The sequence below is a fragment of the Harmonia axyridis genome, chromosome 6 (genome assembly GCF_914767665.1).
Source record: "Harmonia axyridis chromosome 6, icHarAxyr1.1, whole genome shotgun sequence".
Taxonomy (NCBI): domain Eukaryota; kingdom Metazoa; phylum Arthropoda; class Insecta; order Coleoptera; family Coccinellidae; genus Harmonia; species Harmonia axyridis.
This window is the reverse complement of record NC_059506.1, coordinates 24,842,979-24,866,641: the sequence shown is the minus strand read 5'-3', so window position 1 is coordinate 24,866,641 and position 23,663 is coordinate 24,842,979. Positions and strand designations below refer to the sequence as shown.

The window sequence follows — 23,663 nt, the reverse complement described above, 5'->3', positions numbered from 1 at the left end:
TATTTTATATAATTTAATGTTCAGAATGAATTCATTAGATATATTTATGTGAAATTTCATCAATTAATCTATTCATAAACGATAACTTGATGGAATTATCAACCAATAAATGAATGACATATTAGAGTTATATACAAAATAATAATAATAATGAATGTCCTTATTTCTATGAGATAGTCACAAGTCATCTCTTAGATCATCTAGAGTTGTTCTTTCACTCAACCCCAATACTCGCATGCAATTCGAATATAAATTACGAGCAGTGTCGTCGAGTGACAGTATAAGATGGTAGGGCACATTAGAAAAAAATATTATTAGTGTTATTGTGATATAAATACCAGTATATATTTTAAGTTCACGAACAAAGTTCGCCTATTTACCGATTCCACCAACATCTTAAACCAAGGTTTAGTTCCTCTAATTTCCGTCAGAAGCAGTTTTCAATTCCACCAAGAATATAAACAGAGATTAGACCTAACTTATGTTAAGAAAAGTTACGCTTCTTTTTTTTTCAACGATTTTTCGTGACGTTCGTGTTGAGATTTGTCAATTATACTACTAGTAGTCTATGATAAGTATAGAGATTAGTATAGCAAGGTGTAAATGAAATTTGGTGAAACAAACACTTTTTTTGCAATTTTATATTTATTATCTATACACTCCACAACACTTCTCGGCATTGATGCAATAAAATGGTCTATCACTTCATGTCTCAGAGCCACCAAAGTACGTGGAGGCAGGGGTATATTTCCAAGTCTTCTACCCATAATAGTGCTCTGTGGGCGAAAGATCGAGGGATCTGGACGATTCACATGGATCGCTTCGAAAAAGTTTAAACTAACTCTGGCAATATGAGGTCAGGCATTATCTTGCTGAAATATTAGATTCTCTAGCCGGTTAAGGTAAGGGAGAACATATGGCTCCACTATTTCTTTGAGGTAATGCAGCGCTGTCATGTTATTTCGAATAAAGATTGAAGGTGACCTACTTGCATGTGCAATAGAACCCCATACCATAACGACCACTGTCCGGTGTACATAACGCTCAACATCAAACTGAGGTTCACGTCTTTCTCCCCGACGTCGTCTTACACTTCTTCGGCCTTCATGTGCACCCAAGAAGAATCGATATTCATCAGAAAAGATGATCTGATGTCATTCCACATTCCAATGTTCACTTTCTCTGATCCACTGTAATCGTTGCCGGCGATGCTCAGATGCGATTTTAGAGGTAACACAAGATAGTGTCGACAATGCTGCAGTCCGAAAGACCTTATCTGGCGGTAAACCGTTCGGACAGTTACAGGATGAACTTGTTCTTCTAACTCATTAGCCAAAGATCGAGTTGTCGCGAATCGGTCTCTAATGGCCATAAGTCTTAGACGTCGATCTTGAACTTCGTTTGTGCCCCTTCGACGTCCAGTGCCTACTCTTCTTTGATTTTGGGCATTATCAAACCACGCTTGACAAAATCTCATAACAGTAGTTGGAATTCTGTTCGTACGGTTAGCGATTTCTCGAAATGACAACCCCTCCACCCGTAGACCAATAATTCGACCTTTTTTAAATTCACTCAGCTGGCGATAAATTCCGCGTACACGTGCTCTAGTCATTTTAACAATCATTTACTCCTTACTAGACTATCTATGTTATATCAAAAAAAAAAATAATAAATTTAAACAGCTCCTTCTGGGTGTTGCAGTTTCGTTGTTAGTTAGTATATACAGGGTGGCCATTTGAAAACGAAACAGATGAGATTACAGACGAAATAAAGTTTTTCGATAGAAATGCTCGGACAGGTCGATTTTTGTTTCGAGGGGGACAACTTAAGATGTAGGTTACGGACGCATAGCGCTTCAATCCTTGCTACTACAACCCTCACCCCCAAATTTTGAATAGGGAAGATGGGGTGAGTGAAACCTCATTTGAAAGGTATTTTTATACTGATTTCAGCACAGTAATTGTTTTTTCATTTTATGCATTAGTTCTCGAAATATTCTCAACTAAGTATTTGAAAATGAAGTGGTGTTTTCATGGCACTTGTAGTGTTTTGTGAAAAATCGACATTTTGAGCTTCAAAACAACCATTACTGTGGCTTCCTTCCTAACTAACTAACGCATGAATATTTCGAGAACTAATGCATAAAATGAAAAAACAATTACTGTGCTGAAATCAGTATAAAAATACCTTTTAATTGAGGTATCACTCACCCCATCTTCCTTATTCAAAAATTGGGGGTGGGGGTTGTAGCAGCAAGGGTTGAAGCGCTATGCGTCCGTAACCTACATCTTAAGTTGTCCCCCTCGAAACAGAAATCGACCTGTCCGAGCATTTCTATCGAAAAACTTTATTTCGTCTGTAATCTCGTCTGTTTCGTTTTCAAATGGCCACCCTGTATAATGATAAAAGGAAGAAAAAATGCAGAGGCTTTAGAACTGGGATTTGAAGATAGCGACAGTAGTGACGAAGATTTTCAGATACGACGTCCGAGATGGATTAAAGTTTGAGAAAGATTTAATGATATTTCGTTTATCAAAAAGATCTGTCTTCTTTGTTTTAGAGCAAATTTAGAATCAGTTAGAAAATGCAAAGTTATTACTCACCTGACGTACATGGACTTCAATTTCAAACATAAATTACGGTACCAACATCTACCACAAATAAGCACAACATCTTAATTTTTCATTTGTTTCCTATAGATCTTTCAATTACAACAGAACATAAATACACCACTCGCTGTAAAACACATCAATTATTTGTTGATTAGAACCACTCTCTAATTTGACAATGGTGTATCCAACACCTAACATCAACTGTAGTCTGTAAAGGTATTGTCTGGATGATTAGATAAGCGGTCAGAAGAGGCTGAATTCGTATTTTTCCATTTTATAACTCGCTGTTCTAATCAAAATACAAAACGTCAACTGTGAAAATTTTGGGTAGGGCAAATGAAAAGAATCAAAACAACATTCTTATTATACAAAAAGTATCTTCCATAACAAGAGTGAACTTGATGGGACATTAACTGAGCAATTCTACATAAGATGGTCCAATACAAGACTTGGGAGTCCAATTGTTAGAAATATCTTTGTTTCCATGACCTTCACATTGGTCGAATGATCTGGCTTCAGAAGCGTTGAAGATTGAATCCGAAAATTTCGCAGTCAGTCCAAATTTGTGTACAGCAAACATATCTGCGCAGGTTATTTCTCCATCACAGTTTATATCCTGTATACAAAATTATATTTAATTGATACATTCATTTATTGGTAAAGAAGGAAACGGCGAATATGAAGATTTCAGTTCTACAAGGTTCTCAATAACATAAGCATCAACAAGAAACAAAATAAAAAACAGCACTTCACAACATCATTGCATCTGGATTATACTGTTACGACTGACAAAATTTTGTCTTTCTTTTCAAATCTCTAATGGTACCTGGCAACTAAGGGTTTTGGGGAATGCAATTGTACACTCGAGGATTCAAAAACACATTTTACTTCTGATCCCTCGTTTGATTCTTCGCTGGTATACAACCCATGGACCTCTGATTCTGGTATTGTAGCATACATGCTCGTTTAAATTTGCTGCTCTCAATATTTTCCTCTGGTGAACTGCCAATTTAAAAAAAAATAGCCTCACATCCATAATCCCAGCTATTTCAAAAAACTATCAGTCGGTTGGCTACCAAGGGTATGGTCCTTATATTGCCGAAAATTTCAGAGCGGTTACTAGAAGTTTTCAAAAGTTAGCCTGTTTCTTATATTTGGACAGCTTGCCACTTGTCTTTGGTTAACAAAGTTTTGCCTCGACAGAAGTTTGGAGGTTATTAAAGGTTAATTTCTTGTAATTTGTGAACAAATAAAAGTTCATAAAAAATAATATTAAAATTGAAATGTCAAGACGCGTGGGAGTGGTAACTGAGTTCTATAAGAATAAAAAAGTACGGGTGCGTTGGTGACGCTTAACACACCGAAGTTTGAGGACATAGTATCCGCTTTTTGAGGAATTTGATATATACCAACCGCCAACTTACTAACCAATGTAACCAAGGAGATATACGGACCATACCCTATATATGATCTTCAAAATCCACATCTGAGTTATCGACAATTTGTGTAGAGAGCATTTTAATATACCACCCAGGCTATCCTCCGCTACATAAGGCTGCACTGATACCAAATAAAGAGTTCTGACCTGATTTGGTTTATAAAAACTTTTGAGGTGGGTACTTGAACTTCCGCAGTGTATATGTAGATTCCTTCTTAGATTCCTGTCTATAATCAAACCCAAATGCTTCTCAGAATCTGATGCCCGCACAGAATTCTGTTGATCCAATTCAAATGATTTGAACAGAATATTGCAGAATTAGAGAAAGGAACAGAAGCACTCTTACAATAGTTTAAACTCTTAAGAGCAATCAATCAACCCTTTGGAGTATGAATCAATCAATAGGTATAAGTTTTATGTGGGTAAACCTGTAAATTAAAATACTCACATTCAATCTGCTCAGCGCTCTAGAAGTGTAATCATTCATAGTATTTAGAATGCATATCCTGTTATTCATACAAGTTAGGAAATCGATTGAGGAATTTCTGGTTCTAAATTCTTCGCCTCCAACAAGATCTTCTCCAGCAAAAGCCCAATAACCAAAGTCGATTGATTTCTCAGCACAGGAGAATATGTTATCATTACCTGTGATTGCTCTACAAATGCATTTGAAGCAGGGAACTCTGCTGGGGTTGACCAGAACACCCTCTGAAAAAAAAAAGTAGTTTCGCTTGACCTACTGGTGGAAAAGCATGTTCCTTAGTTTTTATCTGGAGCAAACTCAAGCAGATATCGAAATAATGAGTAGTAAAACCACAATTCTCTTATCAAAAATGAGAAAAGACTTTCCTGAAAATTTTGTTGTTTGAGTTCTTCGTATTGATCCAATAATTTTGAACGTATTAGGTGTACAACTTTGCTTCCGCCGTTTTGCAATAGATGGCTGTAGCGGTAAATTGTAGTCGAAATAAATATATTTTAGATGACAAGATCTGAAGTGGTGATCCAAAAATTTACTTCACTATAGATTGGTGGTGTAGGATCAGAGAAACAGGAAAATGATACTCTGTTAGTTCGCCGACGTTTCGGAAAAATTTATTTCCGTCCTCAGGGTTCATAACGGTGCTTGATGTCCTCCATAAAACCCATATTAGAGATGATGTCAAAAATAACCATAAACACATTTTTGACAACATCATCTCTAATATGGGTTTTATGGAGGACATCAAGCACCGTTATGAGCCCTGAGGATGGAAATAAATTTTTCCGAAACGGCGAACTAACAGAGTATCATTTTCCTGTTTCTCTGATCCTACACCACCAATCTATAGTGAAGTAAAATTTTGGATCACCACTTCAGATCTTGTGAAATAATTTATGGTTACTTTTGACAACATCATCTCTAATAATCGAAATCTGTTTTTTGTACCAAATTCTATGTAAATATAAAAAATATGGGTTTTATGGAGGATGAGCCCTGAGGATGGAAATACATTTTTCCGAAAAGTCGGCAAACTAACAGAGTATCGTTTTCCTGTTTCTCTGATCCTACACCACCAATCTATAGTGAAGTATATTTTAGATTTCATACAATAAGCTGTGGTCTAGTATCTGCATCATGAAGTTATTCTCGATCAAACATGTCAGCTTACTAGCCAAATTCTCGTAATTTGCGGGAGATTTTAATTTTCTGTTTCAATATGAAGAAATCAGCGGCTGAGGCTCATCAAATGCTCTCGAATACCTATGGTGAGGCCACTATTAGTAAAAAAACGTGCCAAGAGTGGTTACAACGCTTCAAAAACAGTGATTTTGACGTCGAAGACCAGTATAGCGGTGGAAGAGAGAAGGTGTTCGAAGAAATTGGAGGAATTACTTGATCAAGACTCACGTCAAACGGAACAAGAATTGGCAGGATCATTGTGAGTGACGTAACAAGCAATTCAAAATGTCTGAAAGTCATGGAAATGATTCAGAAACAAGTAAATTGGGTGGGCTACGAGTTGAAGCCGAAATATGTTGAACGGTGTTTGCTTGCTTGTGAACAGCTGCTTGCAAGGCAAAAATGAAACGGATTTCTGCATCGCATTGTAACTGGAGACGGAAAAATGGGTTCATTACGATAATCCCAAGCGCAGAATATCAAGGGGTATATTCCGGCCATGCTTCCAAGTCGACGACCAAACCAAGTATTAGTGTTTCCAAGGTCATGGTCAGTATTTGGTGGGACCAGCTGGGCCTAGTGTATTATGAGTTGTTAAAACCGACTGGAACAATCACAGACGATCGTTATCGAACGCGATTAAAGCGTTTGAGCCGAGCATTGAAAGACAAACGGCCGCAATGCAACGAGAGACTTGATAAAGTGATTTCTCAGTATGCTGAGAAATCACTTTATCAAGTGAATGCTCGACCCCATGTTGTGAAAGGGGTCAAGACATACTTGGAAACTTTGAAATGGGTAGTCCTACCCCACCCGCCGTATTCTCCAGACGTTGCTCCCTCAGACTATAACTTGTTCCGATCAATGACACACGGCCTGCCTGACCAGCACTTCCGCTCTTATGAAGAAGTAAAAAATTGGATGGATTCATGGATCGCTTCAAAAGATGACCAGTTTTTTTCAACGCGGAATTCGTACGCTACTCGAAAGATGGGAGAAAGTATTGGCCAGCGATGGAAAATACTTTGAATCATAAATGTAAAACCAGTTTTCACAATAAAGCCTTTAATCTTGGAAAAAAGAAGGCCGAAACAAAGTTGTACGCCTATGTAAATCAGAATGAAATTCATTTAGGTTCAATAATAAATTGATAATATGGGACAACAAATATTAAAGTCACGAATCATCGAAGTTATAAGACAACTTTGCTGTTTGGAATACTTACTTTTTTTTGGAAAACATATATTCAACGGATCTCCTCTGTAATTCTCTGGACATTCACATTTTGGTCTATGATTATCAGCTTTACAAATGGCGTTTATTCCACAGCCATTTTCACAAACGTCTTTGCATAGACCCTGCGCACATTTATCGTTTTTGGCACAATCTTCATTGCTTCGGCATTTTTTGACACACTTTTTGTATGGATTACCAGAATGACCAGGAAGACAAATGCATGTTTCTGTATCTCTGTATTCACATTTGGCATTTAAACCACATTGGAATGAATCGCATAGATCAACTTCTATTATTCTTGGTTCTGGTTTCGTTGCTGAAATAGAAAGTATTAATAATATCAGACTGGCAAAAATTTAGGTTGAGTCCCTAGAGTTGAGCACAGGGAAACGTACTGTCATTGATGGTGAGTAGCGATAGACACATTTTGAGCTTTTTTTTTTATTTTTCATGAATTCGACTTCAATCCAGTTAAATATTTTTGAAAGAAATATAATTATTTGATGACTCCAGTATATTCATCGAATTTGCAGAAATTTCAAATCCTCTTTCAATGGTTGAGAATCCCTCTTTATTAGGGATTCATCAAGCCAAGTAGCTTGACATTTTAACCAACTACTTGTCTTTAAAATCAAGCTCGTGAAAAATTACATACTTGAGCTTGACTTGACTTGATTTTAGATATTTATTACTTGACTTGTTATTAAGCTAATTAATATTGCTTGAGCTTGATATGCACGCGTCGCACGGCATATATTTCAGCAATCTCGTGCGCGCTTAAACTAAATAAATGGATTCCTCGAGCGCCGAGAGACTGAAGTATTCGCTAGTGTGACTTCATTAGTAGTTTTCTCACATTTTTATGAAATTTATTGTCAGATTTTGGTAGTTTCAGAAATATCTTTCCAAACTTGGCTAAAATGTCCAAGGATTTTTATCGAAGCCAGCATCTTCAGCTCCTGTTGAAAGACAGTTTTCCAGAGATTACAGTTACAAAAACCCGCAATAGGTTAGGGGACAAATCTATAAGATGCCTCATGTGTCTTAGATCATGGATGGAAAATTATGGAATCAAAAAAAGCTTGGAGGTTCCCCATTAGTAAGAAACTTTAATTTTTAATTGTTTTTTATTTTGTTTTGATTTATAGTGATTCAATTGATGTTTCTATTTCGAAAAAGTTGATATTTTCGGTTCTTTTATACAATAAGTTCAATAAATAAAAGTGTTTTCTGCAAGTTTCCTTCTCATTTAATCTTTTTTTCTTATTGATGTGACACTACACAATAAAATAGCAAAAAATTAAGTAGCTTGATATGTTTCGAGTACTTGATGAATGACGACCTTTATTTGAGATTGAAAAACTACTACTTGACTTGAAATCAAGTCAAGCTCAAGCCAGGTAGCTTGAAAATTAAGCCAAGCCGTGAATCCATACCCTTAAATGATACAATTCAAAAGTCTTATTAACGTACCATCTTTCCTACAAAATTCGAACGCATTTCCGCTGTAACCATACGGACATCTACAGAAAGGCACGTGTTTATCCATACTGCATATAGCATTCTTGCCACAAGCTGTCAGACAAGGATCTATGCAGTCTCCAGAACTGCAAGATCTATCCTCTGGACAATCCGCGTTAACTTCACATCTTTTCCGACAGCCCCCGTAAGGGTTACCAATGAATCCAACTTTGCATTTACAGATGCCATACTGAGTGTCACAAGTAGCATTTGCTCCACATTCCGGATGACAATTGAGTTCTTCATCTGCAGCGAACCTGTTTTCTGAAAAGAATAATAGATCGTTAGTCACAATTTGTGGGAAAAATACTCCAGGGAAGATGAGTATTGACTTTTGTTTCATAAACTTTGTTTCCGCCGTTTTGCAATAGATGACTGTAGCGGTAGTCAGTGGCATGTCAGCTTACGAGCCAAATTCTCGGCATTTGCGAAAGGTTTTAATTTTCTGCTTTAATATGAAGAAATCTGCGACTGCGGCTCATCGATTGTTCTCAAATACCCATGGCGAGGCCGTTATTACTGAAACAACGTGCCGAGAGCGGTTTCAATGCTTCAAGAACGGTGATTTTGACGTCGAAGACCAGCATGGGGATGGAATAGAGAAGGTTTTCGAAGATGCAGAATCGGTGGAGTTACTTGATCAAGACTTGTGTCAAACTCAACAAGAATTGGCAGGATCATTGGGTGTGACGCAACAAGCCCTTTAAAAACGCCTGAAAGTCATGGTAATGATTCAGAAACAAGGATATTGGGTGCCGTACGAGTTGAAGCCGAGAGATGTTGAACGGCGTTTGTTTGCTTGTAAGCAGCTACTTGCAAGACAAAGACGAAAGGGATTTCTGCAACCCATTGTGACTGGAGACAAAAAAAGGGTTCATTACGATAATCCCAAGCTCAGAAAATCAATGTGATATCCCGGCTATGCACCACGTTGGCGGTCAAATTATTTGGTAAATTATCCATATCTCGACTTTGATCCCTAATAAAATTTGTTTTTTGTCAAAACTCTTTTAATAAATGAAGTAACTCTCTTAATAAATGGAGTCTCACAGACTTCGTGTCATCAGAAACGTCACTTATTCGATTGTCACCAGTTAAGGGTTAACCTCTAAGCTTGGTGGGATTGCATAAAGGCTCAAAAGATATTGAGGACCACTAGCCAACTGAGATGAAAAGTTGATAACATTATTGGGACTTGTTTTTTCTTACCTATTTTCAAAGTGCATATTCGGGAAGGATCACCAGAAAAACCATCCTGACATCTACATACCGGATTGCGTTTAATCTTGTCTACAGTACATTCTGTGTTAACACCACATGCACCTTCACAAGGGTCTTTACATAAATTATGAACGCATAACTTATCAGATGTGCAATCCTCATTGGAAAGACACATTTTGTAGCAGGATATGTAGGGGTTTCCGAAAAATCCTCTTGGACAGACACAGTTCGTTGCAGTATTAGTGCTAATGCAGAGTGCATCGTTTGCACATTGATCACAAATGTCTTCCTCGGTTAGTCTTTGATGCTCACCTATAAAAAAGAGGAAAAAATCATTAAGAGGAGATCAGAAGATAATTTTTGGCGATTCTTTGGGACACATTTTGAGTTAAATTAAAATATTTGGACCTTCCAAAAGTAAATTTTTCTTTGATTAGGCAGTAAAAGGTTGCATCTAGCAATGAGAGCTGCATTGAGGTGTTATTCTCCTACTTGGTAAGATAAAATCTTCAGAGAACTCACGAAAGAGCACTGTTGAATTTATAACAAGAGTTAAGTGATATTAAACATTTTGCAACCAGATAAAAGGTGAAAGAAGCACTTTTTGCAATACATGTCAAATGTCTGAGTCTCCTGAATGTATTGAAGGCTCCTACAACAGGTAGATATTCAATAGACCATTTCTCAAATACGTTAGTCTCCAACAATTATGGATTTAAATGTGACATATACACTAATTGATCAATGTACTTGAAATCAATCACTTCAGCTGAAATCTCAAACTTTTCTAATAAACTGAAGGATAGGTTCAGTAGTGAAAGGTATTGATGAAATGCCATCAGTATTGTTAAGTCATCTATGAACAGTAGTCATGTCATATTCTTGACAATTCATTTGAATTTAGGATATCTCCTGACCAAATTAAGTGGCCTGTCAGTGATAATACTAACATTTAAATCGAGAGATCCTGAGGATCTGAAAAATTTTAGACCCTTAACAGCTGCTTCAAGATGTTTGAACAATAGCCACTCGTATTCTAGCATATTTCGAGAGTTCAAACTAGTTCAGTCCTTTACAACTATACACATCAGCTGATAATGGTTCACTCAAAATGACTTTGAAAATCAATTAAAAATCTTCTACCTATCATGCACGATCGATATACTTCTTGTATGGTTTCTTGTATGAAGAGCTTTTATCTATCTACCTAAGTATTCATATTTTGATAATATACTTACTGATAGGTCTGCAAATTTCGAATGAGTTACCAATATAACCAGGTGGACAGCTGCAAATACTGCTGTGGTTTTTCACAACACATAGAGAATTGATGCCACAGTCATTTTCACATGGATTCACACAGACACCGTTTATGCAGGACTCTTCAGAGGAACAGTCTTCGAATTTTTTACATTTTCTGGAGCAGTTCTTGTAAGGATTTCCTGAGTACCCAACTTTACATTCGCAATATCCTATGTCAGTGTTGCAGACTGAATTGTTTTCACATTCTGGTTCACAAGAATGAGATGCTGAAAAGTGAGAGAAAATATATCATGTGAGAAATAAATTCAATATCCCTCATTCCAATGAATTCCGTGAATTCGTATTGCCACTATACTGTACATTTTTTGGAGGTAAATGCTGAACCTTCAGCATGAGGAAAGGACAAAAGTTGATACTTTATAACTATTATCGAGTTATTCATCAGCTTATTAACTTACTTTTTTTTGGAATACAGCTATCTGTGTTATCTTTGCAGAAACAATATGGCTCATGATACATCACAATACATAAAGCTTCAGGTCCACATGTCTTCAAACAAGGGTTTGCACAGACATTTCCGATGCAAGAATTATTACCTGGACATTCTGTATCTACTTTACATAATTTCTGAGCACCACTATATTTACCTAAAAATTGATAATGCGAACTATAACATTTGCAAAAAATTTTCTCAGACGATTTAATGAAAATAATTATAAACACTCTTTAATTTCCACAGATTTTCAATTAATTCAACAATTGTTTCGCCATCTAAGTGGCTTCATAAAGAATAGGTCACATTGCAAAGTGTTCTCTAATTTTTTACCGAAATGTTTCTCTGATTGAAGATAAATTAGATTATGAAGAACATCGTTGCCAGTGAGATAAATCAATTAAAATATTTTTCTCAAATTTTTTTTTCTGGATATTATCTACTGCGCTTTCAGGAACATTCGTATTCACTTATGATTGTAGAATAAAAACGTAAAATGTTATCTATGTTATATGACATTGAATAAATTCAATATTATCAAATTCATGATTTACATGAATAATTTTATGCATTATTAACATATTTCCAACATTCTAACCTGCCAAACTAAGAGTAAGAAAACACAACAAAACGGAAAACATCACACAACTATTATTTTGAATGATTCCCATATTACTCCTTTAGAGTCATTAATATTTCTGACAAAGTATAACCTTTAGCCTTTAATATCTATACGTATGTAAGGAATTCTTCAATATCCTTGGTTATTAATCTTATCTTCTTATTTTAGTTCTACATAATTTCGAATTGAGGTCGCAATTTTAATATATTGTCGTCTATTCACCATTTCTCTATTATTTTTTCCTTGTTATATGGAATTGAAATATGCATTCCATCATATTTGAAAAGAAATATAATTCCTTTGATTTGTATAATATTTTGAAAAGAGAAAACAAAAACTGTCAATTTGAATCAAGCTAGAGTTTTATTATTCATTTGACTTCGAAAATTAATTAATAGATAATTTTAATAATGTTTATTGACCTAAATAAACATATACTTATTGACAAAGAAACTGCAACACCCAGAAGGAGCTATATAGCAAGGAGTAAATGATTAAAATTTGGAGAAAACAACGAAGGGTTCACAAGTTTTTTTAATACATTTGTTAATAATGTGTTTGTCCACCGCGATTATCTATATACTCCGCAACACGTCTCCACACTCATCCAATAAGATGGTCTATTTCTTCTTGCGGGATACTATCCCAAGATACCTGTACTTCATGTCTCAGAGCCACCAAAGTCCATGAGGGTGGGGTAAATTTCCAAGCCTTCTACTCATGATGTCCCAAACATGCTCTATGGGCGAAAGATCGGGGATCTGGTCAGCCATGGCAAAATATTCACATGGGTCGCTTCGAAAAAGTTTAGACTAACTCTGGCAACATGAGGTCAGGCATTATCTTGCTGAAATATTAGATTCTCGAGCCGGTTAAGGTAAAGGGATAACATATGGCTCCACTATTTCTTGAAGGTAACTCTGCGCTGTCATGTTACCTCGAATAATAAGTAAAAGTGACCTACTTGCATGTGCACTAGCAACCCATACCATAACGCTTACTGTCCGGTGTACATGACGCTCAACATCAAACTGAGGTTCACATTTTTTCCCCCGACGTCGTCTAACCCTTCTTCGTGTGCACCCAATTAGAATCGAGATTCATCAGAAAGACGAACTGATGCCATTTCACATTCCAATGTTGACGTTCTCTGCACCACTGCAGTCGTTGCCAGCGATGCTCAACCGTCAGAGGTAACATAAGTTGTGGTCGATAATGCTGCAGTCCAAAAGACCTTATCCGCCGGACAGTTACAGACTGGCCTTGTTTTCTTAAGCACTCATCAGCCAAAAATCGAGTTGCCGCAAATCGGTATCTAATGGCCATAAGTCTTAGACGTCGATCTTGAACTTCATTTGTGCCCCTTCGACGTCTGGTGCCTACTCTTTTTCGAATTTGGGCATTATCAAACCACGCTTAACAAAATCTCATAACAGCAGTTGGATTTCTATTCGTACGGTTAGCGATTTCTCGAAATGACAACCCCGCCTCCCATAGACCAATAATTCGACTTCTTTCAAATTCACTCAGCTGGCGATAAATTCCGCGTGCACGTGCTCTAGGCATTTTTAACAACAACTGAACATCGACTTTGGATCTCTTCGAACAGCTCTTTTTTTTTGTAAAATTTAAAAAACTTGCAAAAAACGACTGCAACATCCAAAAATTGTTTACCTGAAAATACCTTACGTCAAATTCAATCATTTACTTCTATACTAATTATGTGCACCAAAAAAAAAAAAAATTAAAATTTAAACAGCTGCTTCTAGGTGTTGCAGTTTATTTGTCAGTTAGTATATTATCATGTTACAGAGTATTATTTGTGCGCGTCAGTGGGTCTATGGTAACTATTAGTTTTATTCTTAATTTATCAAGAAGAGAGGGCAAATTGAAATAATTTTTGCTTTTTCAATTAAATTGAAATAATTTAATTATTTTATTAATACCTGATGAACATTCACTTAGAAAAATACAGCATTTATGGCTTTTATATTACAGCCTGAGAAACCTTCATCTACAGGTACTTTTTTTTCAACAGCACAGTTATCAAATCGGATAACTTGGTAATTTTCGAGAGTATAGTTGTCTGTCAATCCGTTGAAATGTATGGCAAGTCTATCCTTACAGTCAAATTTACCATCACAATTGGTATCCTGAAAAATTAAAGATTGGTATTAGTCAAGTTGGTAGATATGGGTAATCAATCAAGTTAGGAGTTGATAGGGGTGAAGCAGACTTTTGACAATGTCTGTATATAGCCATTTTCGTCATATTTCTCTATGTATGTAGGCTTGGTTAATCGATCGTCTAGAGGTATGATTCGATTACCTGGCTTTTTGTCTTTTACTCCGTGACTTTGTTGGATTTGTAATAATTAAACTCTTTTCAATTATTTACATCTATTTACAAATCCACACTTATACTGTACAAACTCAGTATTGAGAAGATCCTAATTACGTCTTAATTACAAGTTTCTCACTACGGTACTGAATTTCGTCTTTAACTCGTTTGTTGATTACTCGAAACGTCTTCGTTTATCACGTCTTCGTCGTATTTCAAGTTTTCGGTCGTCTCGTCTCTAACTCGTCTCAATTTAGTCCGCGAACCATCTTTTCGTCTTACGTCTTAAGTTGGCCGACCGAACTTGACTCGTCTTCGGCTTAAGTTGAACTGTACCCGTCTTCGGCTTAATTTGAACTGTATCTCTCTGCCGATTGGAACTTACCCTGTCTCGAATATCGACCTCCTTTCTTTCGGCTTGACCACACCCTTAGGGAAAGTACCATCCCCTAGTCCAATAAGAGCTTTGCCGTACCGCCCACAAAGATCTTCGCGGATTCCTGGAAATCGAATATTCTCGAAGGACTAGAACCTGATACACAGATGTGACACATCTGGTACGACCGTATTGTCTTCGAAGTTTCACAACTCCCCCAGTAAATCTCTTCAAGATTTACAACTCTTGACATATCTTCGACACTTCGAAGAATAACACATCCTTTTTACATTATATGTACAATAACAATTTGTTCCCTGTAAATTCATTGAAACTGTCATGCCCTCGATACTTGAAACTAATAGGTCTCCAAGCATCCGGTTGACCATCGCAATTATTTACAGGGAACAATAACTGGATCCTACATGTATGTTGCTGATGGTTTCAACTGATGTTTGCTATCGCTGATGTATACTTGTATGAATGTTCTCTTTATTGATTTTGTACTTGCAATAAATCTAAATAAAGATGATTCAAACAGAGCATATGGTTACATAATCTCCTAGATGCCACGCCCGTCGGTCATGAACACCATAAGCGACCGACTTAAGTGAGAAGTAGCCTCCCATACCTCAGTTCCTACAGCGTGGTGCACTTGTATTTTCATAGAAATTGAGTATCTCCTCTTGTATCAGATCATCTTCTCACTTTTTCAAACAGAATCCAGATTTACCACTGAAGACAACGAAACTCCATTCTGAGTTCTAGTTCTGCCATTATCTGTACCAATACAGTCGACCACTACCGTGCCTAAGAATAACGGGTAGGAAAAACTCAAGACGGTATAAAATAATTTAAAAACATTTGATCTGGTGATAAATTGTTCCCATTTTAACTGGCTTTCTATCTTCCCGAAACCATTGATACGGCATTGGTCTTGTATAGCCAGAAGTCTTTAGCTAAACTCGATGAGATGCTGGTAATATTCATGTCTTTCCAAACTGGTTATAATGATAAAAATATAAAGATTAGGGTAGCTCTTCCCAACGATGTATCACAATTGCAGGTATGAAAGACAACCATAGCTAAGCTATTTTTTTTATCACAAACATTAGTTCATCAATATGGTTCATTTTTTGTCATAATATGATATAAATTAAACAAACATCTTTCAATGTCATTGTATGTAATATTTCTTATTGGGAAGTTTTCAAATTTGATATTTTTCAAAAATTTTGATACTCCTTGATATAACTTACTTATTCTGAAGGCAAGATCATGTATATTCAACCAAAATTGTCGTTCCTACAATTGAATCTTTTGTAGGGATACAAAAATTTTGAGTCACGTTATTAGCTATATTGATAGTAGCTAATCTAATGTGGTGTTATGACTCTTTGCTAACTCAAGAGATGACTGTTCTAAAGCATAGTCACCACTCTTAGCTATGACAGGAAACAAAGAATTTCCTGAGAGAGGTCGCACCACTAAAATTGTTTAAGAAAGCCTCGCCAAAGTAAAATGAAGTAAGAACAGCAATGCTTCTCATTGAGAAAAAATAAATAACATTTTTCGGATTAAACCTTTCACTTACTCTTTGAGCACCTCTACCTGTGGTATAACTATCCATAGTGTTCAAAACACAGTTAGTATTTGCCATACACTTTCGGTAACTTTCTGCAGACGGTTTCTCATAATCAAGTGTTGGAGAACCAGCTTCTTCCCAGTATTGCTTAGTGATGTGAGCCTTCACACAGTTCGGTAAGTGATTACAGAATGTTGTAGCATAACAGATGCACCTGAGACACTTTTCAAGTTCAGTTCCCACCAAGTTCTTGAAACCTAAAAAAATATGATTGAAAAAAATACCTTCCTGATCTAATTGAAATCCAGAAATCAGTTTGTAAATTAAAAAAGAAACGAATATTTATTCAGAATTTACCAAAGATTGTATCATAAACCGATTCATTTTTTTGTTGTTAAATTTCGATATTATCAAGTGGGGTAATTTTAAATATGGGGTAATTCAGGGCAAATTAGACTTTTTTCAGTAATAGATAAAATAAAAAGTAGTTTATATATTTAGTTCACGTTTAGAACGATAGAATATGGTTGTTTTTCCCCTAATCTCATTCACTGTTGGCATCATTACTATGTTTGTTAAATATCTCAGAATGTTAGATTTTGCTGAAATTTTGTTTCTATATGGAATTCATCAATGAATAATATTTTCGAAATTTCTAGTTCAATTATATTGAACTATCTTTTGAATGTTTATTTATAAATCTGTCACACATTTTAAGGCGATCGATTCCATACTAAACAGAAGATTTAAATGTAGAATGTTCTTTTCATTGATTTGGTGATTTTCATACAGGCGTATTTCAACAGAAGAAAACTTCAAACTTCTAAGCATGCCTATAAGTTTCACAATTTTCACAATTGTGAAACGTTTAGTCAAGTGTTTTATTTTATTTTCAAATTTTAAAGTTATGTTGCACCAAGCGATATGGGAGGAATTAATTTTGATTCTAAGCATGCATTTATTATTTTGTATGAATTCAAAAAAATTAAAACGATGTTGTCACTCTTTTATGTTTTCGTGGCTTGTCATATTATGGATACGATCAAACAGAAATAAGTATTGTTAAATTATGGTTTGAAGGAATATGCGAAATTTTACGAAAAAACTACATGAATACATGAATATGGATTCGAAAAGGCGCAGGCGCTCAAAAGATCCTGACATAATGTCAGTACAGTTCCATTTATTTCTTCTTATAACCTACATAATGAGAAAATTATGTCTGTATGATTCAAAATGCGAAATGAGGACATAAAATAACTCACAATTCACAGAAAAAATACACAATAACAGGAAAAAAATTGCGGATTTCATCTCTTATTTTGATGCGAATTGTCTTGAATGAATGAAAGATACACTATTGAAAGGTCTAAGTGTACGATTGATAATGGAATCTCTTATCATGCATTGTAATCAAACATTGGTCAACATTCTAGTTTCGGAATACTCTGTAATCGGAATTGGTTTTCCCAGAAGAAATTTTTCGAAAACAATAATATAAAGGGTATCCCAAAGTCGCTGCTCTTTGAGAACATCTCGAGAACTATGAGAGTTAGGGAATAGTTATTTATAATACAAGTGCAGAAGGCATTGATATTCTTCCACGAGTTCAAAATTCAAAAACGAGCCACGAAGTGGCGAGTTTTGGAATGAACGAGTGGTAGAATGAGCCTTCTGTACGAGTATTATACATTATTTTCTCTAATTCATTGCATTTTCATTGAAATTAATGAAATATTTCCATAAATATAATTTAGTGATTTTTGCATTGAAAAATGTTGGTTGGCAGAACTGATTTCTTTAAGGCAATTTGATGAATTGACAGATAAAGCCGTAGCGGAAAGTTCGGAGTGCCAACATAGAATAATAAAATATAACCATGAAAACTGTGCGTTTCTGATATATTCTCGCACGATTTTGTTCTACAAGATGTGGAAGAATGAACGAAATAACCACAGAATTAGAGAAATAATATTCCAGGACTCGCGATTTATTTTTTTGAGGTAATAAATGAATCACTGCTCTTGACCTCAAGCGTCGATGACTATAAATTGAAGAAATAATTAAAAAATATTCACGGAAAAAAATGAATAGAAAAGTATTTAATTGTACCTAGGCATGAGAGAAAGTAGTTGAAGTGAGAATATTCAACATTTTCATAAAACATCGAATATCTCGAAAACTTTTAGCCTGTCAGGTAAACAAATTTTTCACATCAGGTAAAGCACATTCTGATCTACATTCTGTTATTGTTTGAAGTGGTCTTTTTGGGGCATTCTGTATACCCACATAGATATATTAGGTGTAGTTAAAAGAAATCAATTATTTTTCCAATAGATGGCTTTAGTTATCTGTATTTCGCGTTATATGAGTCCGATCAGGTTTCACTAGATGGCGTCGCAACAAAATCGACCCATTTTAGAAGCGGTTGGGGACTGGTGATGGAGACTGGATCACTTACGATAACGTCAAGCAAAAACGGTAGTGGTCTTAACGGGGTGAGCAGGAGGAAACGATGGCCAAGCTAGGATTGACTGCCAGAATAGTCTTGATGTGTGTTTGCTGGGACTGGCAGGGAATTTTTTACTATGAGCTGCTCTCCTACGGCTCAACTGTTAACTCCGAACTGTACTGTCAACAATTGGACTGTCTGAAGGAAGCAATTGCCCAGAAGCGACCAGCTTCGGTTAAGAGGAGATAAAGTGTGTTCTATCAGGCCAACGCCAGGCCACACACATTGATAGTGATTCGATAGAAGATCCGGGAGCAGGTTTGGGAGGTTCTCAATTTTTTGCCAATAGTAACGAGGGCTTCTATGAGAGAGGCATAATGATATTAACTTCAAAATGGCAACAAGTTATCGAACAAAACTTATGCCATCTTTCAGTTTTTTCGAGATATCTCGGGAACCATTGAAGATATTTTGAATCTGTTTACACCAACACACTCATCCCTAAATAACGCCTCTTTTTCGTAGCTTAAGCCACCCTGTATTTCTAACTGTTTTCGATAATCTTTTCGTGTCCCTCTAAATAGTCCAAATAGTTCTAACCCTGTGTGTCAAGTTGTCTCAAAAACTAATTTATATTTGTTCAGCTTATTGTATGAAAGCAATAATTCGGAGGGACGTGGTGCATATGTCGATCAATAGCCTGACTCTTGATAATTCAGTCGATATGTAGAGTCCCTCAGGAGAGAATCGCACGAATTTCAGAAAAATTTTGCGACTGCGGTAAGAAGAAATTTCTTCAATATTCGAGGTTGCATCACTCAAATGATTCATTTTATCTAGCTTCTCATAAACAAAGTTGAAAAATGAAGAAGTAGCTGTTTGAGTAGATCTGCCTATATCTATGGATCTCAGAACAATCTTCAAACGGGTCAAAGAAAAACCATTTGGCCATACAAAACTTTCTCTAATACTTCGGAGAATGAATAGTTGTCGACAACATTTTTTTAGAAAACAATGAAGAAAAATACAAAAAGATTTCTGGGAGAATCAATACCTTACATTCACTGTGTGTTTCCCCTGAAATTAATTGCAAAGTTTTTATCATTTTCTTGCAAATGAGCAATAGAGTGACCAAAATACCGAAATAAATTCTCTCAACTTCAATCGATTGTGAAAACTAAATCGAGATCCGACACTCGTGACTCATATGCGGAAAATATAATATTTATAAGTAGGTGTCAAATTAGATATGCGAATAAACAATGGTATAAAATGATCAACCGAAGTATGTAATTGCAGTCACTGAGAATTAGCGTATTATGTCCTCCAGAAGGTAATCCAAATAAACTTGCGAGGCCACTAAAGGATCCAGACAAGTTCAGACATATCTACCTGACTGACGAATCGTTTGGTTACGTTTATAGAATACTGTAGCCTTCGATAATATCTAGAAATGATTACAAAAATAAAATCAAAATAACATCAACTCGTACGGCGCCCCATTTCCTTGTTTCTCAATCATTCCCTTGACTTTCAGTCGTTTTGAAATGGCTTGTTGCGTCACTCCCAATGATCATGCCAATTCTTGTTGCGTTTGACATGAGTCTTGATCAAGTAATACCTCCAATTCTTCGAAAATCTTTCTTGAAGCGTTGAAACTACTCTCGGCACGTTCTTTCACTATAAGCGGCCTCACTATAGGTATTCGAGAGCACTCGATGAGCATTAGCCGCAGATTCCTCCATATTAAAGCAGAAAATTAAAACCTCCTGCAAATGACTGAAATTTGGCTCGTAAGCTGACATATTCATTCGAGAATATTTTTATGATGCAGACACAAATCAACTAATATTTCGATGGCGTTATGTTAACAAATACCTTTTCGACCACCACTTACCGCTACAGTCATCTATTGCAAAAACAAAAGTTGTACACCTAATAATAGTTTCGAAATCATGAATTAAAAACAAAACTGGGTTATTCCAAAATATTCATTGCGTTCAGTTAATAGGTACTTGATAACCTAGACATTTGCAGAATGGTCAAAAATGTTTTCGCCTTCTTTACCGAATTTTACAACACTTTTTGGTTTTTCTTGTTAGCATTTATCTACCTCACTTCATATGAATACTCTGTACCATTTGTAGAGCTTTCAATGTCTGATGATTAACTTGAAATAAGTATGCAACTTGACACAATGTGATACCTAATTTTTGGTATTAAGAAAATAAAAAGTATGTAGCTTGTTTCAATTATGATGACCTACCAAATGGTAACGTCTGACAAACAAACAATTCAAGGACAAATTTAATTGTACGGAATTTCATTTTTTATTTATTCAATCAAATTGATAACCTCAATGCAAATAAATGAATTCTTTTCTTTCCATGAAACTAATTAAGTATTCACTTATGCAACTGATTTCTCCGAATGAATAATGTTGACCTGTAGAATTTCATATGTTTCCTAGAAATTTTAACTGTATGTTACTGTTCACTTACCGTGACAATTTCAAACAGATTGGGCAGTTTGTACAAATGTTTTCTCCTTTAGATACATTGATGCGAAATAGCAATTAATTTTTCGTTCCTATTCAATAAAAGAATAATTCCTGAAAAGCATTGGACGCCTGACTAGAAGATTTTGCGTGATGAATTTTCATCTAATTTTTTCGATGCACTAAAAGTGGAAACAAAATTTTAGACGAATTGGGCGTATAATTTTTGGCAAATGAAATCTTCGTTTGTTTGTGTTTCCTATAAGCTTTTTCATCATAGTCGCAAGCCTTCCTTATGAGAGGGTTTGCGTGATTTTCCATTTTAATGAAGGTCTTCACGCTCAGATCTTTTAGATGGTCGTTTAATTATGGTATTTGCAGGTCTTCATGTATCCGTACGTTACTGACAAACCATGGTGCATTTACGGCTAGTCTCAGGATCGTATTCTGCAAGACTCTGCAGATGCGTCTTTGCGGCGTATCCCCAAAGACGCATGCGTAAGACATGACCGACCGAATGGTGGACTTATGGAGAGAAAGCTTGTTGGAAAGAGAAATTTTGCTGCTTTTGCAAAAAAGCGGATACAATACTACCGCTGCTGCCTTTCCTCTGGTCACAGCAGATGTGACGTGTTGATTCCAAGTGAGCTTCTTGTCAAGTGTCATTCCCAGATACTTGGCCTAGTTTTTCCATTCGATCGTCTTACCGAACACTACGACGTGTTCTTGAGGATCTTTTTTCTTTCTGGTGAAAAGAACGGCTTCGCTCTTCTAAGGGTTTACTTCAATTCTTCATCGAGCAAACCACGATTTAATTTCCACCAGTCACAAACGCTCAATTTTGAATAACAAATGGTTTCTAGTTGGGAAAACTGCGAGACAGCACTTGTCGGCAGATTTTTAGAGTTTACCCGTTGCAAAATTCGACAGCTGTTGCCATGAAATGAACACTTTTATACTTGAGTATGTTTTTAATAGAATGAAATCTTTTTATGAGCATATCCAATAGGTTGAGTACAAAGAGTATATACAGGGTGGCCACTTTTTCAATGGGATTGTATTGGTAACTTTTGAACCATAAGAGTTATAAGGTCGTTCAAATGAAGAAAAAGTTGCATGCATAGAAGCATTACCAAGCAGTTCAAACAAATCGAAATTATCAGGGCCGGTTATTGAGATATCATAAGAAAAGTAAATTCTGTCATTTTGATTTTTCTTTTTTTCCCACTTTATTTCAAATATTATCAAAAAATGTTACAGGAATTTTTTATTCGACAGTAGATTGTTCTCAATTTGACGTATTCAGATTTCGTATCCAACGTTTCGTGCTCTCTGGGCCACCCTCAACCTCATTTTTTCAATACGGACCTGTATATTTTATGACACTTTTCGAAATAACTTTTAATGCTGAATTCAACGATATATCATACAATGTCATTCAAAGTTGATTTTCAGGTGATTTTGACCCTTATCCAAATTTCTTTAGGTCGGATCTGTATTACATTCAGGTACCTTTAATTTAATTAACAACATGCAATACATTTCGATGAGAAAATCAACTTACTCATCTTGAACTAAAAGGAACATATCAGAATCAAATCAAGAAACAAGTAATAATTATTTACATATCTCAATTCATAATAATTATCATTTAATGAACGAAAAATCGAATGATTATTCGAAAGTAAATGAAAATGAATGAAGTAAGTGTTCGAAATGTCCACCATTTTGTAAAATGCACTTAACGGTTCTGGAACCCATACTTCTTATACATTTGCTTATTTCGTCTTCTTGAATACCTTCCAATACATTCTCAATCTTCTCGCGAGAAATCACTATTGTTGAATTTGTCGTTTGTTCCGTTGAAACAAATTACAGAATCGAACTTTATTTTGATATCATTACGATATAAGTTTTGCAAGGCTTGGTATTCAAATTTAAAATCATTGTATTCGCGTCTCTTGACTATTTTATTAACAGCAGTTTTTGATAAATTGCATTCACTACAGATCCGACCCAAAGAAAATTGGATAAGGGTCAAAATCACCTAGAAATCAACTTTGGATGACATGGTATGATATATCGTTGAATTCAGCGTTAAAAGTTATTTCGAAAAGTGTCATAAAATATACAGGTCCGTATTGAAAAAAATGAGGTTTGGGGGTGGCCCAGAGAGCACGAAACGTTGGATACGAAATCTGATTACGTCAAATTGAGAACAATTTATTGTCGAATAAAAAATTCCTGTAACATTTTTTGATAATATTTTAAATAAAGTGGGAAAAAAAGAAAAATCAAAATGACAGAATTTACTTTTCTTATGATATCTCAATAACCGGCGCTG

The 23,663-nt window shown here is 35.6% G+C and overlaps 2 protein-coding genes across 3 annotated transcripts; both read right to left on the bottom strand.

Annotated features, from left to right (window-relative positions):
• Positions 1-2,958: 2,958 nt before the first annotated feature.
• LOC123682939 (neurogenic locus Notch protein-like) lies at positions 2,959-12,200 on the bottom strand. Of its 2 annotated transcripts, XM_045621791.1 has the most exons (8): positions 12,046-12,200; positions 11,413-11,601; positions 10,930-11,220; positions 9,680-10,003; positions 8,423-8,734; positions 6,939-7,265; positions 4,499-4,758; positions 2,959-3,228 (listed from the first exon to the last, which is right to left on the bottom strand). In XM_045621791.1, the coding sequence occupies exons 1-8, from the start codon at positions 12,116-12,118 to the stop codon at positions 3,022-3,024; spliced, it is 1,983 nt and encodes a 660-aa protein (XP_045477747.1). In that variant the 5' UTR covers positions 12,119-12,200; the 3' UTR covers positions 2,959-3,021. The 2 variants fall into 2 exon arrangements, with proteins under 2 accessions (XP_045477747.1, XP_045477748.1); XM_045621792.1 differs by lacking the exon at positions 12,046-12,200 and having other exon boundaries at positions 11,409-11,595.
• Positions 12,201-13,981: 1,781 nt separating this feature from the next.
• LOC123682938 lies at positions 13,982-17,795 on the bottom strand. The gene is made up of 3 exons (XM_045621790.1): positions 17,636-17,795; positions 16,380-16,627; positions 13,982-14,222 (listed from the first exon to the last, which is right to left on the bottom strand). Exons 1-3 carry the CDS (start codon positions 17,682-17,684, stop codon positions 14,031-14,033), a joined length of 489 nt encoding a protein of 162 aa, XP_045477746.1. The 5' UTR covers positions 17,685-17,795; the 3' UTR covers positions 13,982-14,030.
• Between the last annotated feature and the right edge of the window lie 5,868 nt (positions 17,796-23,663).

Coding starts and splice junctions, on each gene's coding strand:
- LOC123682939 (XM_045621791.1), bottom strand. CDS start 12,118: ATGGGAATCATTCAAAATAATAGTTGTGTGATGTTTTCCGTTTTGTTG. Junction 10,004..10,929: donor CGAAATTTGCAGACCTATCA/GTAAGTATATTA, acceptor TCTTTTTTATAG/GTGAGCATCAAAGACTAACC. Junction 4,759..6,938: donor TATATGTTTTCCAAAAAAAA/GTAAGTATTCCA, acceptor TTTTTTTTTCAG/AGGGTGTTCTGGTCAACCCC.
- LOC123682938 (XM_045621790.1), bottom strand. CDS start 17,684: ATGAAATCCGCAATTTTTTTCCTGTTATTGTGTATTTTTTCTGTGAAT. Junction 16,628..17,635: donor GTGTATTTTTTCTGTGAATT/GTGAGTTATTTT, acceptor ATATTTTTTTAG/GTTTCAAGAACTTGGTGGGA. Junction 14,223..16,379: donor CAGGTAGAGGTGCTCAAAGA/GTAAGTGAAAGG, acceptor TTAATTTTTCAG/GATACCAATTGTGATGGTAA.